This window comes from Myxine glutinosa, chromosome 9, assembly GCF_964187855.1.
Source record: "Myxine glutinosa chromosome 9, kmMyxGlut1.1, whole genome shotgun sequence".
In the NCBI taxonomy this organism is placed as follows: Eukaryota; Metazoa; Chordata; class Myxini; order Myxiniformes; family Myxinidae; genus Myxine; species Myxine glutinosa.
Window position 1 is genome coordinate 104901637 of NC_136269.1, and position 17454 is coordinate 104919090.

The 17454-nt window shown below is 44.8% G+C and overlaps 1 protein-coding gene across 1 annotated transcript in view; it reads left to right on the forward strand.

Annotated features, from left to right (window-relative positions):
- The window catches only part of SAP130 (Sin3A associated protein 130), an 87078-nt gene that overhangs the window by 49463 nt on the left and 20161 nt on the right, over positions 1-17454 (forward strand). The window contains exons 8-15 of the mRNA XM_078784627.1: positions 6962-7049; positions 14450-14515; positions 14801-14972; positions 15703-15827; positions 15968-16138; positions 16309-16471; positions 16676-16765; positions 16988-17352. Of these exons, the coding sequence (XP_078640753.1) occupies positions 6962-7049; positions 14450-14515; positions 14801-14972; positions 15703-15827; positions 15968-16138; positions 16309-16471; positions 16676-16765; positions 16988-17352 (1240 nt within the window). The remainder of the gene's footprint in view (positions 1-6961; positions 7050-14449; positions 14516-14800; positions 14973-15702; positions 15828-15967; positions 16139-16308; positions 16472-16675; positions 16766-16987; positions 17353-17454) is intronic.

The window sequence follows — 17454 nt, forward strand, 5'->3', positions numbered from 1 at the left end:
GGCAGGGAAGGAGAAAACGGCATTTTCCACAGGTAAGGGACTGTATCAGTTTACTGTGATGCCGTTTGGTTTGTGTAACGCCCCCGCCACCTTTGAGAGATTGATGGAGCATGTACTAGGCGGCATGCCATGGCAATCATGCCTGGTGTACCTGGATGACGTCCTGGTACATGCCCAAACGTTCCCCCAGGCACTAGCTAATTTGGACCAGGTGTTCGGGTGCCTCAGACAGGCAGGGTTGAAGCTGAACCCGAGTAAGTGCACTTTGTTTGCAAGAGAGGTGGCCTATCTAGGTCACGTGATTGGCCGCGAGGGGGTAAAAACAGACCCAGACAAAATTAAAGCGGTAGAGGAGTGGCCCGCACCACGTACCATCAAAGAGGTGCGGGGATTTTTGGGACTCTGCTCCTACTACCGGCGCTTTGTGGCGAAATTTGCGGAGTTGGCCCGTCCCCTCCACCGGCTTACGGAGAAGGGGACGCGATTTAATTGGACACGGGAGTGCCACGAGGCCTTCCAAAAATTGAAGGGGTGTCTAACATCCGCCCCCCTTCTAGCTTACCCCACTAGTGACGGGACATTTACCCTGGACACGGATGCGAGCCAGGAAGGATTGGGCGCAGTTTTGTCTCAGACACAGGAGGGCGTGGAGAGAGTGATTGGTTATTATAGTCGGGCCTTAAGTAGGCCCGAGAGAAATTATTGCGTCACTCGCAAAGAGTTATTGGCTATGCTGGCTGCCATGAACCATTTCCACCCGTACTTGTACGGGCGGAAATTTTTGGTTAGAACTGACCATTCCTCCTTGCAATGGCTCCTTCGGTTCAAGGAACCGGAGGGCCAAATTGCAAGGTGGTTGGAAAAGTTGCAGCAGTACGATTTTGATGTGGCCCATAGGGCCGGGAAGGCCCATGGTAATGCGGACGCACTCTCTCGGCGTCCTTGTCTGGGGGAAAACTGTAAATTTTGTGCGAGACACGAGGAGAGGGAGCAATTGGGCGATTCCGCCCCGATTCTCGTCGTCCGGGCAACCCGGGTGAGAGGGCCAATTTTGCCACTAACCGCGGACGAGGAATTTGGAGAGTTGGCTTGGAGCACGGCCCAGCAGGAGGATCCTGTTCTGGGGCCGGTGTTCCAATGGGTCAAATTGGGGCAAAGACCAAAGGGGGAAGAGGTCACCCCCCTCGGGGCACAAACAAAGGCATATTGGGCTCAGTGGCAGACCCTGGAATTGAAAGGCAACATCTTGTATCGCAAGTGGGTGGAGGTTCCCTCTGATCGAACTTCCTGGCTGGTGATAGTCCCTGACAAATTCAAGAACGTCATATTGCAACAGGTGCATGGTACCCGCTCCGGCGGCCATTTGGGCAGGACAAAGACAATATCTCGGGTCCGCCGGAGGTTCTATTGGGTGAATATGGGGCGCGACATACAGGACTGGTGTCGGAGATGCGACGCCTGTTCTGCCAAAAAGGGACCAGCACGGAGGATGAGGGCCCCCCTTCAATTACATCAGGTGGGGGCCCCCCTTGAGCGGGTGGCTATGGATATTCTAGGACCGCTGCCCCGCACCCGCCAAGGTAATAAGTATATCCTCGTTGTGATGGACTACTTCACCAAGTGGCCGGAGGCCTACGCCCTCCCCAACCAAGAAGCAGGGGTGGTAGCGCAGGCCTTCGTGGAAGGATTTGTGTGCCGGCATGGGATTCCACAGGAGTTGCACACCGACCAGGGACGAAATTTTGAGAGCAAATTACTAAAAGATGTGTGCAGTCTCCTGTCAATTCGAAAAACCAGGACAACGCCTTTAAGACCTCAATCTGACGGGATGGTGGAAAGATTCAACCGAACTTTAATCCAACAACTGGCACTGTTCACCACCACCCGTCAGGATGACTGGGACGAACATCTCCCTTATTTGCTTATGGCCTACCGGACCAGCCAGCACGGGGCCACCGCATGCAGTCCAGCGTTGCTTATGTATGGGCGGGAGTTACGGGCTCCCGCCGACTTGCTGTGCGGTCCCGTGCCAGACACAGTGGTTAACCCGCCGAGGGAGGGGTACGCACGTCACCTAGAGGAAGGCATGGAGCTAGTCCATGCCTTCGCCCGCCGCCAACTCCATCTGGCGGGGGAAAAGATGAAGCGCAGGTACGACGACCGGAGCCAGGGGAGTCAATACGCTCCGGGGACGAAGATTTGGTTCTTTAATCCCCGGAGGCGGAAGGGAAGGTGCCCAAAACTCACCTCCCCCTGGCAAGGCCCAGGAGTCGTCCTGTCGCAAATCTGTGACGTGGTCTTTAAGATCAAAATGGGGCCACGAGCCCTCCCTCGGATCGTCCACGCCGACCGGATAAGACCTTACACCGGCGAGCAGGCGCCCCCGTGGATCGCCTCGGCTTTAGATGCCGAGGCGGGACCCAGTACCTCTGAATAAGGGGGGCTTATTAGTGCCAGAGGACTGGGGGATTGAGGAGCGATGGGCCCGGTGGGAGAGGGTGGCATCCCTGCCACCTTTCCCATGTGGGGGGCAAAGGAGCAATAGCTTATGGGGTGTATGGCAGTGAAAACTAGCCCGGGTGGGTTAGGATATTGTGTGTAGGGATCTAGCGAAGATTGACATTAGGTAACGTTAAGGTTAGCTAGTGACTGATACCTGTAGTGGGGACGCAGGTAGTTTAGTGTGTGTGATAATGACGTGGGAGCGCAATAGTTTAAAGGGACGACTGGGAAGCGCAAGTTTCAGAGGGGAGTAGTTAGCTGAGATGATGCTGTGTGTTTGAGATTGAACAGGTGTGATTGCACAGGTGTGAGAACTGGACAGGTGTGTGGAGCAGTGTATGAGTAGTGAGTGTGTGGATCAGCGCGAATGCGCTTGGGGAGAGAAGGGTGCAGGCGGCACCAGGTGTGAGAGCACAGGTGTGCAAGGACAGGTGTGTGGAGTGAGCGGTACGGAGTGGTGTGCATGGTGCGAAGGTGTGAATGGGGGAAGAGTGGACCCCCATCACGGATACCCGGGGCGGGTAGTGTAAGTGTTAGGTAGAGGGTACAGGTAAATTGTGGTTGGATATTGGCATCTGTGGTGCGGTTGCAGAATGGTGTTGTGAATGGGTGCATTAGTGTTGTGGAAATGGCGGGGCGTGTAGCCTGTTAGTGTGTGTAGTTGGTTGGGCACTCCACCACTGTGAGGATGTCGGCCAGGTGAGGCCGCAGGTGGGCTCTGGGAGCCGGTAGAGTTGTGGATGGGGCCCGAGGATCCGGAGGATGGACCCGGGTAGCCCAGTGCCAGAGAGGGCACCGAGTGGGGAGAGTGCCAGAGGGCCTTCCCCAGGTAGTTAGGTTAGGGCAAGGAGCAGGTAAGCTCGGAGGCAACTGCAGTGGTGGAGGTGTGCAGGTGGGTAGACCCACTGGGAGAGGTACACGCCACAGCCCAGAAATTGTACGAGGGCACCGGGAGATGAATCGGGGGAGTGAGACCCCAAATTGAAGAGCACCACAGTTTGGCCAATGGGAATTGGTTGTTTAGAACCAATAGTGTAAGAGGGCCAATGGTTGGCCGGAGAAAGACCCCGGGTAGTGTAAAGTTGTTAAAGTCATTTAGGAGATAGTTAGGATTGATGAACCTGTCGCACCATACGCAGCCACTTGCCTGAGGTGATGATGATGACTCCACACCTGTGTTTTCCTTGTTCTGTGTGCAGGAAATAAGGATTGCTGTATTGGATTGGTGAGACGCATCACGACGTGGATGAGACATTGGGGTGATTCCATCTCTCCCTCCCTAGGAGGGACTGATGATGAATTGGTAATGGCAAATTTTGATGTTCAGTTGGAGATGGCAAATTTTGATGAGAGTTGAAAATGGCAAATTTGATTGGTTAGGAGGGAGAGAAGACGAATTTGGTTTATGGGAGGAACGGGGAAGACAGTAGGGATGTTTGTTGATTTGTAAAGTAGATGTTTATGGGTAGTGTTGTGTTTTGTGGATACAGTAAGGGGTAAGGGAGGGGCCATGTAGGTTACCTGGTGGGGGGGGGGCGTACGATAGGAACGTACCTGTCTCACCTGGTTCCCATGTGCCCCCAGTGTGCATTACCTTATATTGCGTGCACTTTTGCGCCCTTACCACCTTGCTCACTGTCTTGTTTTTGTCTCCCACCTCCGAGGATCTGGCTTTGGGGTAGAGAGAGAGGAGAGAGAGGTGCTGGCGACGCAGTTGTGGGCCTGCACTTTCGCTGCTTGCTGCCGGGATCGATACACCATATGGACCGCAATGTTTGTGGCCACCCACGATGGACCGCAGTTCGTTTGCGGCCAAGCACCACCCGGGGATGGACCTATGGGTCAACGTGGCACCTATGCCATACAGGTGAACCACTTTTAGTTGACACCAAGTGCACCACAAGAAGAGCAAGAGACACCTGCAGGGTTAGGGGTTGTCGCATTTATTTTTATTCCAATGAACAATGGTGACTGCACCGATTGGTGGTGGGGTGGTGCTTTTGATGCGCGGGAAGGGTGCTCTGCACGTTATTAAAGGCCGTCGGCCACAGAGCACTCGTGGGTTGGTGTATCGATGTTGGCAAGCGCGCTCTCTCTATGCATAACATCTGCATGTGTTCCTCCAAAGACAGGTCCTGGATCGTAGTGTAAATATCAGCGTAGTCTTGTAAATAATGCTCCCTACCGGCTGTATGTTTAGTTTGAGAATTCTTTCCGGATTCGGTTATCCTGTGGGTGTGTTTCTGAGAGGAGAAGGGTGCAACGTCGCAGGGGGACATATTTACTCATTTGTGCATATCTATAAAACTGTCGCACTCAGGGTAGAGTTAATAGTAGAGGGAACTACATTGCGTGCCACACTAAAGTAGGTAAAAATTTATCGGGTCGGGACGCCCCGAGGGTAGAGAAGGGTGCAATGTTGCGAATATGGAATTTGGCCTCCATATCCGCTTGTAAATATTCCCCTATTTTCTCCGATACTCCCCAACTCTCCCTTACCCCATTCCCTAGTCCCATTGTCTGTAAACAACACCCATTAGAGCCGATCTTCCCCTTCATCCCCCCATTAAATGTCGTGCCCAGGTCCCCCGCACCACACGTAGACAATTATAGGACATCTTGCTAGTTATTCTTAATCTATGTCAGTTAAGGACTTGTTTCCATTAATTATGACTCTTCGTTGCACCAGAATGTGATTATATGGCACCTGTTAGGAAGTTTAGGACCTCCCCATACCTCTCCGCATCTCTTCCCCATGAAGAAGCGCCAACTACAACAACAACAACAAAAGAGGGGGGCGGCGCGGTGACGGCATGGGGAGTGGGCGTCCTCCTTCCGGCTCGGTTAGCCGCCATTGACCACGCGCTCCACGGGGTTACCACGAAGGGGCTCCCTGTCGGCCCCTCGTCAAGGGCGGAGCCGGTAACCCCCGCACCCAATGAGAAGCCATGGGCCGATGCCATCTGGGGCGGCGCTAACGAGCCGAGGGCGTGTCACTCCCCGCCGGATATACGCGGCCTCGCGCCGGACGTGACGTCAGATGCGCCCCGAGCTTGGAAGGACAAGACGCCACCCTCCCGAGCGCTGAGCGACCTCCCCGCATCTGCTGGACACCACCGTACGTGATTCTGTCCCTGAGCCAGGTGCACCTGAGCCATCGACTGCCGCTTTCCTGGCCATCAAACCCCGTGTGAGTGAGCCTTGTCCCGCGTTTACCTGTCGTCTGTCCGGGGATAATATAAGTGTGTTTAAGTGCCCACCTTCCTATGTTTCCCTCTTGTCCCTGTAATCTAAACCTTCCGCAATTGTAATAACAACCTTTGAGAACCGTATCCCTGGTGTCGTGTCGTATTAATTCCAGCCGTGTGTCTTCTTTTTCCTTCATTGGTCTAGCATAGCGCGATTAGTCAACCCCGGGTGCAATCGGGGTAACTTGTGCAGACGTGGTCGTACCATAAAACCGCTCGGGAAATAACATCCAAGCCACGTCTGTAACAATTTGCATACATATATATATATACACAGCTTAGTGGGTACAGGTTAATTAGTGGAAGGCCTTTGCACTGGTGGTTGAAATTGCCTAGTTTAGCTGCCTATGATGTCACCCACCATCAAGTACACATGAAGTGCCTCATGAAATGACTTGAAAAGTCGTCGTTGCACTCTTTTGGTGATTAATAACCAAAACAAAGTCCTTCCCGTTGCACTTCCACGCCATGTACTGTCATGGCACCTAAGAACAGATCAGGCCTTAGGCTTGTTTGGAGGCTCGGACTGGGTTCGTTGTTTAGTTTGTGAAAAATATATACATGGAAAATTGTAACTATAACTGCTCTTCGTTTATTCACGTACATGCACAGTATGAAGGGGAGCCGTTTCCGATTGCTAAATAAGTTCTACTACTTGTGAATGTTCATGAACAATCCACCCTTTGAGTTTCCGAACAAATTCAGATACTACGGTTTAATTGGTGCAGTAAACTGTTTTTGTTTTGTAGTAAATTACAAAATGATTGTAAGTGGTGTCACTTTATTAATCAAAAGTGGTGTCAGCCGGATCATACTCCTTGATGGCTTCGTGCTTGCAGCATCTAGGTGAGTATGCACGATGTTCCCTTCATTGCTGGACCCTCACCCCCCCCACCCCCCCCCCCCTCTCTCCCCTTTCAAAAAATCCTGGATTCGTCCATGGAGTAGATGATGACACATGTACACACTTGCTCCATTATATTTATCTCGAACAGTATTCCCATCAAAGTGGTGAAGCCATGGTGAATTATTTATTTCCAGAAATATGCATCCTCAGTGTTATAACTCCACAATCCAAATCCTCACATCACTCTATTCATTGTGAATGTGTTGTACATGTGCAGTACATAATGATGTTGTAAAATATGTTTCTGTTCCTCTTCTTACTCATGCTCAAAGCGATGTTTACCTCCATGTCCCTGACCCTACAGAAAACTCTACTGGGGCCTCCAATTGCTGTTACTGTTGCTCCCATCCAGGGCAGTTGTTCAACAGGATTGACTCCGGTGGTCTCACAAGGTACTTTCGTTTCACGTGCAATTCTGTAGTGATGCGGCACAATGGTGATCCTTGGCTGAAACCTTCTAATACAGTAGTTTATATAAAACAGAGAGGTGTCTGTATGTATGTTTGCCCTGTAACTACTCCGAGACCCTTGGGCTTATCAACACCACATTTTCATGGTTGCAAGGTCCCTTGCAAGGACTCAAGGAGTCCCTACTTGGTTTCCGTGAATTTTTTTTCCAAAAAAATTGAAAAAAAATTCTGATTTCTCATATATTTTATTATTTGGATTATTTCTCTATTGTGGTGGACCAGTGGACCAAGAAGTACCCAACTATAAAGCACAAACGTTGAAGGGCTTGGTTGGGATGGAGATTTTTCTTAACTCTTGCTAATCCTATTATTAGATATGCAGAGCAAGGTAGAAATACCAGTTGAAAAGTACATGGATTTGTGTACAAAAACATTCTGCATTTTTTGATTCTTACGATGTTGGACGTCTAACATCCTAACCTTCTGTCTTGCTGTTCTTCAGCAAAATGCATAGTATTCCAATAGCAAGTCTTGACTCGAGTTGATGAGTCTCTTTCAGTCCACTGCAGGATGAAAGCCGTCCTCAACATGGGTCCATTCTTGTGTATTCTCTGCAATTCAGGGACAATATACCCCAGTGGAATTTTTCAGTTTTGTCTCTCCGTATAATCAGCGTTTGGCTTCCCCGCTTCTTCCAGGTCCTTGTTTAGGTTTCCAGTTTGTAAGTTTTTGTCATCCAATCTATTGTCTGATCTTCGTTGTCTACATCAGTTCCGTTTTTTGTTTGATTATGCACAAGGTCAAACTACAGGGTGTTTCAAAAAAAAGTGATACCACTTTAAACGCTTATTTACAAAGAAACAGAAACCTCAGGAACGTGAAACAAACATTTCTTGAAAGCTTTTGACATGGTATTTTCTTTCACTGATTGCTATTGCAACTAGATGGTATTCATAGAATACTTACCCTGCACAGTCAACTTGTTGTGAGCCAACTCTTCTGTTTTTGAACATTTAAAATTTTAAAAATCTAATATGGTTGTCAGACCACATGAGCGATGACATCATAAATTTATATTCTCTAATATAATTGTTGCATAGATCACGCTCAACACATTTCAAACTGATCAGATTAAGTGTTGTCCATGTCGAATTATGACGTCATAATTATGGCACCAATGACGTCATCGTTAGCAACACCTATTCCCCATATGGAGTTCTTTATAATGAGCCAGGTTTCAATTTTTCCATGCAGCGGTTTTGGAGATATAGAGGTGCAACATTTTTCGGTTTTTCCAAGATGGTGCCTGTACCACATGACCTATGACGTCATGATTATCATTAAAATATTCGGAAATTATGGTGAGCTCCTATGGTGAAAATTTAGTGTCCATCAGACCAACAGTTCCTGAATTTTTTAAAATAATGATCGGATGGATAAGTGTTGTATTTGTAGAATTATGACATCATAACGAAGGCACCGATGACATCATTAACATATCTTATTCCCCATGGGGAGTAGTTGACAATGAGCTAGGTCTCAATTTTTTTCCATGGAGTGGTTTCAGAAAAATAGAGGTGCGAAGTTTTTCCAAGATGGCACCTGTACCACGTGACTTATGACGTCATAATAATCATTAAAATATTGTACAGGAGGTGGCCCTCCTATGGTGAAAATTTCATGTCAATCGGACGAACGGTTGCCGAGAAAATGAATTTTTAAAATGCAGACACGGCACACGTACGGCACACGTATGTAACTGAATGCTTAACCCCGCTTTGCGCTTCGCGAGCACAGGGTAATAAGTCACTGCTAGACTTAGTGAGAGGCCATGGTCCGAAATTGGCATTTGAACATATCAAGTCTCCTTCTCATGTCATCTTGACTCAGTTTATGCCTAATAGAGATGATGTATGGGAAAAGCTTCAGTTCCTTGGTGAGGATATGCCAGACTGATGTTGGTTTGATGCCCAGCTCCTGGGAGCGCCGGCGGTGGGACTTCTTGGGACTGTCCATTGCAGAATCCCATATGCCATTGATGTTGGTTACTAGTGAGGATACTGCCACTGTTGCCTTGCTCTGGTTGTGCACTGTACCCTTGTGCTCAAAATGTTTCACAGTACGTTGAATGGCACAATTTGTGAGTCCATCATGTGTTCTGAGGTCGTATTCCTGGCAGAACTTCCGGCGGGTGCCTACATACGATTTAGTCTCATACCACAGAGTCACCACGTTTGTCTTCTGCTCCACTCAATGGCATAGTTGAGCTACGGAGCTAGAAATCCCAGGGAACAAATACTACGATAACACCACCAAACCCTGCAAAGGAAAACAGTATAGGTCAAAAAACAAAGAAATGGCAGGAAGTCAAAGTTGTATCAATCTTTTTGAAACGGCCTGTAGTTTTCTGTCTTCTCTCATCTCTTCTTGTTCTGTTAAGACAGGATCTTTCCACAGCTCTTTCCGGTTGATACGTGTTTGCTCTGCCTTCTTTGCAAAAACAAAACATAGGTTTCGCTGCTGTACATCAAGTTCTTATTCTTGACAATGTTTCGTAGCATTTTGTACACCGCTCCTTTCCTATTCCATCCCCAGGCGCTGCGTGACTATCGCCGGCACCGAAGGGGGCCCGGCGATGACGCGCGCCGGAAGCAAGTACTCTGTTTTCACTTCGGTTTCTTGTTTGTTGTACACCGCTTCTTTCCTATGCCATCTCCAGGCGCTGCATAACGTCATTGCCGGGCACCGAAGGGGGCCCATCAATTACGCACGCTGAAAGGGAGTACTCGGTTTTCACTTCGGTTGTTCGTTTGTTTGTTTTCTTGTTTGTTTGTTTGTCCAGGCGATATCTCAGCCATCATTTGAGCTAGGAAGCTGAAATTTGGGCACAACCGTAAGTACTTTGTCAAAAATTGTATTTTTTGTTTTTTGATTAACCAATTAATTGATGAGTTACTTAATTATTATCGATTAAGTACTTATATATTTCCTCTCTCTTCTTGGCATTATCTCAGGCACGTTTTGAGTTGGGAAGCTGATATTTGGGCATGCCAATGACCAAGTGATTTGGCTGTAAAGGCTATTTTTGATTTATTGGTTAATCAATTAGTCAATTAATGATTCGATTAATGACTTAATTAATTATTTTTTTGAAAGTTAGATTCGGATGAAATGGTGGTAGTTTATGTATTCTATGAGCCAATTGATTAATTATTTAATTTTTTATGATTATTATTTATTTATTTTCTTTCTCATCTGGGCAATATCTCAGGCACCATTTGAGCTAGGAAGCTGATATTTGGACACGACAGTGACCAAGTGATGTGGCTATGAAGGATATTTTTGATTTATTGATGAATCAATTAATCAATTAATTATTTATTTTTTTGATTAATGACTTAATTATTTTTCAAAAAGTTAAAGCTTCGGATGGAGCACTAGTGGTTTAGGTATGCTATTAGCCAATTGATTAAGAAAATATTTTATGATCATCCATTTATTGATTTTAATTATGCAATTAACCAATCAATTACTGCACAACTCTCTCACCCAAAACAGTCTCTATGAGCTGCACGGCGGTATCGCCGGGCGCCAAAGGCTACCCGGCCATGCCGGCGCTGGAGGATATTTAGTTATTTGGCATGGGGCGCGGTGTACTTTGAATGTATGTATCTGTACTTATTTGTATGTTTGTCCGGGCGATATCCCAGCCATCCTTTGAGCTAGGAAGGTGAAATTTGGGCATAATCGTGAGCACGTGCTTTGGCAAAAACAGTATTTTTTTGTTTTTTGATTAATCAATTAATTGATTAATTACTTAATTATTATGGATTTATTCATCAGTTATTTGTTATTTCCTTTCTCATCTGGGCAATATTTCAGGCACCTTTTGAAATAGGAAGCTGATATTTGGACAGGACAATGACCAAGTTATTTGGCTGCAAAATGTATTTTTGATTTGATTAATCAATTAATCAATGAATGATTTAATTATTTGATTAATGATCGAATTTTTTTTTTTTAAAGTTTCATGTTCGGATGAAACAGTGGTGGCTAAGGTATTCTGTTAGCCAATTGATTAATAATTTAATTATTTTACTATTATTATTATTATTTTTCATTATTAATCACTTATTTATTTCCTTTCTCATCTGGGCAATATCTCTGGCACCTTTTGAGCTAGGAATCTGATATTTGGACATGACAGTGACCAAGTGATGTGGCTATAAAGGATATTTTTGATTTATTGATTAGTCAATTGATTTATTTATTATTTATTGATTATTAATGTTTTTTTCATAATTAATGACTTATTTAATTATTGTTCAAAAAGTTACTGCTTCGGATGTAACACTGGTGGATTTAGCATACCTAAATCAATTATACAATTAATATAATTGTATTGATTTTAATTATGCAATTATTCAATCAATTAATTGTACACCTCTCCTTCCCAATACCGTCTCTATGTGCTGCACAGCAGTAACGCCGGGCGCCGGAGGATATTTATTTATATGGCATGGGGTGGTGTACTTTGAATGTATCTGTACTTGTTTTTTATTTCTTAAAATTTTTGGCCTTTTCATTTGCTTTTCATCGCATTTTTTATTTTCCAAATGCTTCCCATCCTGCTATAGTATCTTTTCATTTTTTCAAAATGATGCTTATTCATTTGTATGAAGTGGCTAAAGTAAATGTAATTACTGGTTTGTTCAAGCTTGCAATGATCAAGTTGAATCTCCTCTTTTGCATAGTGGTTGAAGACTATTTTTGTCTTGTCATATTCATTTCTAGTCTCATATTTTGATTCTCCTGCTTTCACCGTTACTTTAGCTTATTCAGTGTTGCATGAATTTTGAATAATAATTCGTGTTTTTGTCTTTCTCCATCAACATGTATCCCTTTACCTCCCAATCTATCTGTTGCCCTGAACAATTTCCGTGAGATCGTTTGTCCCTGTCTGATGCCTTTTCCGCTGTTGCTGTTACCACCAATTTGATGCAGTATTAATGTCGGTGTTCCGCCTTTGTCGACTTCCCTTGATAAGTCCATATATCCAGCGTTGACGTTTATGTGATGTAGAGCCTGGATTGTAGCATTTATTTCCATACTGGGCACAAGAGCAATTTAGGTTCTCTTTATAATTCCAAAAGCCAATTTATTATTTGAAATTGATCCATTATGGAGTCTCTACCTATAACCTGGACCTATTTACTCATATGGTTAGTTGTTGTCCAGCTTCATTCGTGAGTCGGCTATTAACAACTTTTGCGAACAATTAATAAATATGGGAGAGCAGGCTGATTTTTATGGTAATATCTCAGATCTTTCTCATGTCCTTTACTTAATGGATTCATACCAGCTCTGAGTTTTTCCAGGTTAGGTGGATGTAAATAGTTTTGCCAATTAACTGTAGAGAAAATGTATTTTCCTACTGTTTCTAGGTCTCATGGAAGAGCTGTCACTTACACAACCCACTTGCTCCACATGCACATGCACATCACATGTGCACTGCACACAGAGACCCCAGACAACACAGGACTAATCTTCAGACAAATGCAGCAATTGATCTTGGGGGAAGGAACTTCCTGGAATATACTTGGGTGCTCGCGGTGCCATGTTGTGGCGGCCCTTTTCTTTCTGCAGTCGGCGAGGCACTTTCTGGATAAAATGGTTTAGTACCGTCACAACTGTTGTTGGCTTCTTCTTCACCAACATGAAAGCTCTCATGTTTTTAAATTATCGTTGCTGTATTTTGACTTATCCATTCCCATTTTCTTGATTCTTATTTTTCAAGGTGTTAAGAATGAAGATCTTATTGTGTATAGGAAATCCCACTAATCTGCTTCCTCTTTTTATTTTTTTTGATTCAAAAATTTGCGACAGCTTCAATTTCCTTCTCTTCATTTTCCCCTTAATTTTTACCCACTTTTGCATTGAATTTACACATAATAATTGTGTATTTTTTTTGGATTGGTATTTACAAAGCCTTCTACTTGGTTGTAGATTTTTTTCCATTTCTTTGTCATCATGACTGTAGATTGGGGTTTAGGGGATGACCATCATGTGTCATCATTGGGGTTTAGATTTGAATGATTGTTAGATGACATTTCTTCTTCAATTTAATAAACAGTCTTTCAGTTCGGTCAAACATGTTCTTGTAACTCACATTCTCTCTGACCAACTTAAGTTTTATCAGGAGTCCAACTCCTCTAGCACTTTCTTCCTCTTTGCCCTGTACTCTAAAGGAACTTTTTACCCTGGCAAAGATGAGAACAGAATTAAACCTGCACATTAAACTTTCTTGATTTTGAAATATATGAAATTTAAAAATGGGACGAATGGGGGAAGAATAGTGTGAAAGGATGGGGTATAATGGTGTGCAGGGGTGGGGATATAATGAGAAGAGTGACAATGTGGTGGAGGACACTCTTCCTGACTAATTATGTTTTGCTGACCAACAATAACCTTGCTAAGGCGGTTTTTTAATATGTTGAGTTTCTGTTAACGGGACATACCCCCATAGTTTCTGCTGACTCCAATATCTTTTATTTATTTAAGTACCACAGTGATTTCAGTAGCTTACTGCCATTTCTGGATTTTTCTTATGGCTTTGCCACAGAGGAGGGATGACTTCCTGGTGGCCATTTTGTCCACTTTCATGCAATCAGCTTGGCCATGGTTGACCGTTGTGGTCTCAACTGAGAAACACAGAAGCGGTTTAACTCAGTTAAGGTAATTTTCTGGACATTTTAAAAATGTTGCACAATCTGCTTGCCGACACATCGATGGTCTCTTCTTCACAATCGAAAAATCAACCTTAGACAGACATTCCTGAACCGACAACAGAAGTCATGTCTGCTGTGAAGACATCTGGTGTTTGGTTTGTACATTTAAAGTGCCGATGTGGAGGCCAAGAGCCAAAGGATGTCAGTCACATGAAGTCTTATGTAGCTTTCCAATCATCAACATGCATACCTTCCATTTAAACACCTACAAAATAAATGTATAAATCCCTACCTACCTACCCCATTCATTGAAGAGTATGGTACTGGAAAACCCAGCACTTTTTGGCCCAAATATAAAGACCAATCAATTATTAAACGATCTGTTTTTGTAGAAGATTGTGTATTACGAATGCAGATTTTCAACCTAATTGTAAAATAATAAACTTTATGCTATTGAAAAGCAATGTTAATAGAGGTATATCTGGAACAGCAAACAGGTAGATAGACACAATAGTGACTGGAATGTCATTCAGTGGATTTGTATAACTCCGCTGTTGCTTGACTATAATTAAAATGAACTGCAAATGTTCCCTAATGTTGCGCTGCAACCCTTCAACACTTTCTTTCTCCACTCCCTGCCCTTCCAATTCCAAGTAGCTGGAGCATCCATGCCTCATACAATCCATTCTCAACCTGCTCCAGCCCCAACAATCCCTGTGGGTAAGGAACATTGGTTCAACATTTGCATAAATCTTTAATTTTAATTTGAAATTAAAGTTGCAGTTGGCATTGAGTAGAAGATTACCTAACTTAAAATATATTTTGTATGCATGTGACAGGACATTGTTTGATGCAATTTTCATATTGATATTGCATCAGGGTGTTATCATCACATTATTATTGTACAGAACGCACTATATGAGCAATATCACCTTTGTCTACTTCTCCTCATTTCTTTGATTTTCCGAGCTAAGTATTTTTTGCTCTTTTTGTTTTCCGTTGCAGCCAAAGTTATCCCACAGCAACAACAGCAGCAACAGCAACAACCCCCCCGACTGCCCCTCGACTTCCCACCGGACCGGCCGGGAAGCTTCCTGACTTTGCCTGGTGCCCACCGCCCGTCCCCGAATCCGGCCACAGCGCCAGGCACTGTCACCATGGATGGGAGAGATGGCAGGTGTGCGACCACTGCAGCCAATTAGGCAAAGTGTTTTTTTTTTTTTTAGACTTAAAAAAAATATATAATGGGAGATGATCAATGTCACAATTGATAATTGCAGACTAATACAATGCCTTGATATCGAATGTCTTAGAAATATCCAGAGGTTATTTTTAGGAAGCTGGTTGCACATGACTCGCAGGTCGACTTTTCAATGGCAAGACCTGGAGCGGTCACACGAGGTGGGCCAAGATTGAAACATAGCATCTCCAATGTATAGCATCTCCATTTCCAATCTACCATTGAGCTCATTAGATGGAACTAGGTATAGGTTGGGTGAAACCGTTGCCTCCACCATCATACTTGTTCTCATTTCTACTATACCACAATTTGGTGTGTACCACAAAGATCCCAACTGCTTGAATGTTTTTATGCCTTCACCGACGAAATCACCGAAGGCGTTATGTTTTCGTGTTGTCTGTCCGTCCATTCGTGATAGGTTTTCTTTACCGTGATAACTGATAACTTAAGAACGAACGGCTGAACGTATCCAAGTCAAACTTGGTACAAGTATATATAATGATGTAAAGATAAACTGATTAGATAATGGAATCGAGAGGTCAAATGTCAGAGGTACGGCTCGGTAAAAATCCTGTTTAAAAATGTAATAATGTAGTTTGAGGCATATCGGTCGACGTCGAAGAGTGCTGTTCTAGTTATATTACAATTTTGATTTCTCTGTTTACAGGACTGTGCCTATCCTCTCCTACTACCACACCACTCAATATCCTACGCTCACCCTTGGCTATCCCATTTCTGGCCACCACTATGCTCCAATCACTACCAGTGTCACTGCGGTGCGGCCACTTGCATGTACGTTGACTATTATCCCTCTTCACATCACCTCTGTCTTTCCTCCAATATGTATCCAACACTCGGTGAGTTTTATATTAGTGTCAAGCTTCTTGTTCCTATGGTATTTCCCAATGACTGTTATGTCTTTTGGTGTCTAGCCCAGAGCACGGTGTCAGCAATAGCTGGGATGGGTGGTGTGGGTGGCACGCCAGCAATGCGTATAAACCCTGTCCTGGTCTCCATGGATCCTTCTCGTAGCTTCCCACCACTCTCGGCCTCCACGGCATCTACACCTGCAAACCAGGGTCCCCCTGAAAGCAAGCCTACAGGTTTTGCTGCCAGTCACCTCAATCACCTTTTGCAACAAACTGGTTTTCTTCCATAAAAACCAGTTTATTATCCTCCCAACTTGGTTTCTGAACTTAAATTATGAATGTGAATGGGTTGTATAAAAATCTGTCTGTCATTAACTTTCCTAATGCATCCACCCTGTTACCAGGTGTGGTGTTGGCTGAAAGTGTGGCAGCAGGGATGTGTCCTTCCTCCTTTGCGGTTACTTCACCCTCTAGTTCGGGCCATAACCCAACCACGCCAGGATCCGGACAAGTGCAAGCTTCATCGCCTCGGCCCAGCATCTTGCGTCGTAAGACAGCATCAGAGGGGTGAGTATTTTACTGTCTCTGGAGGAGTGTTATCAATCCAATATTTTGGATTGTGAATTTTTAAAACTGTTTGCCGACTCCCGTAGATATGGTTTGGACTTGAATTCAATTGACTTCGTAATCATTGCTGTGGACATGTTTGGTCAGATGCAGTCATTCACACATTGTAAATGGATTTTAAAAAGTACTCGTGTGCTATAACAGGTCTGCTGTACGGAAGACACTCATTCCTACAGACACAAGTAGTCCTCGTGGAGATGGGGCCCGTGGTTCCGGCTCTCCGCGGCCTCTCAGGTATTGGTATTGAGTAGGCAGTCGGCATGGCATGTCTGTGCCTCTCCAACACTAAAAAAAAGGTTGAATTTTATTTTTAACTTGAGCACTGAATATAAAAATAAGCGAAGAGCAGAGATTTTCTCGAACGTCTTCCTTGGCATCCTTATGGTGCACAACGGTTTTGACAAGTTGCAATGACATGATACGTGCAAATTATCGTGCCTTTTCCTCCTACTTTAGTGAGGTGGCCATGACGCCAGACACTCACACGGCTTTGGCTTTTCATCCTGCTTCTGACGTTGCAACCTTTCATACCGACATCTCGCTATCCTCTCTGCGCCAGACTACCCAGCATCCCTTGCAAATCAGTTCTGCGACAACAGCTCCTGGGAGCCTCTCGGTGACGATGGTCCCTGCGGCTGCTGCACCTACGACTGCCTCCGTTCTTGCTGGACTGGGAACACTTGGATTTAGTACTGGTGGGACAATGGGTAGTGGAATGGGTCCAGGTGTAGTGGCGAGTAATGCCATGGTGACTGGAATTGTGCTTCCGGAGATAAAAGTGAAGCAGGAGCAACCAGAGGGAGTGGATGGAACGTTTTTGGGTAAGCTGTGAAATATGTTATAATTACCATTTTGTTTTTCAATCGGTTATTCCATTCATTCCTTTTTAGGTTTGTGAATTCTCTTACACTTGCATTTTGACT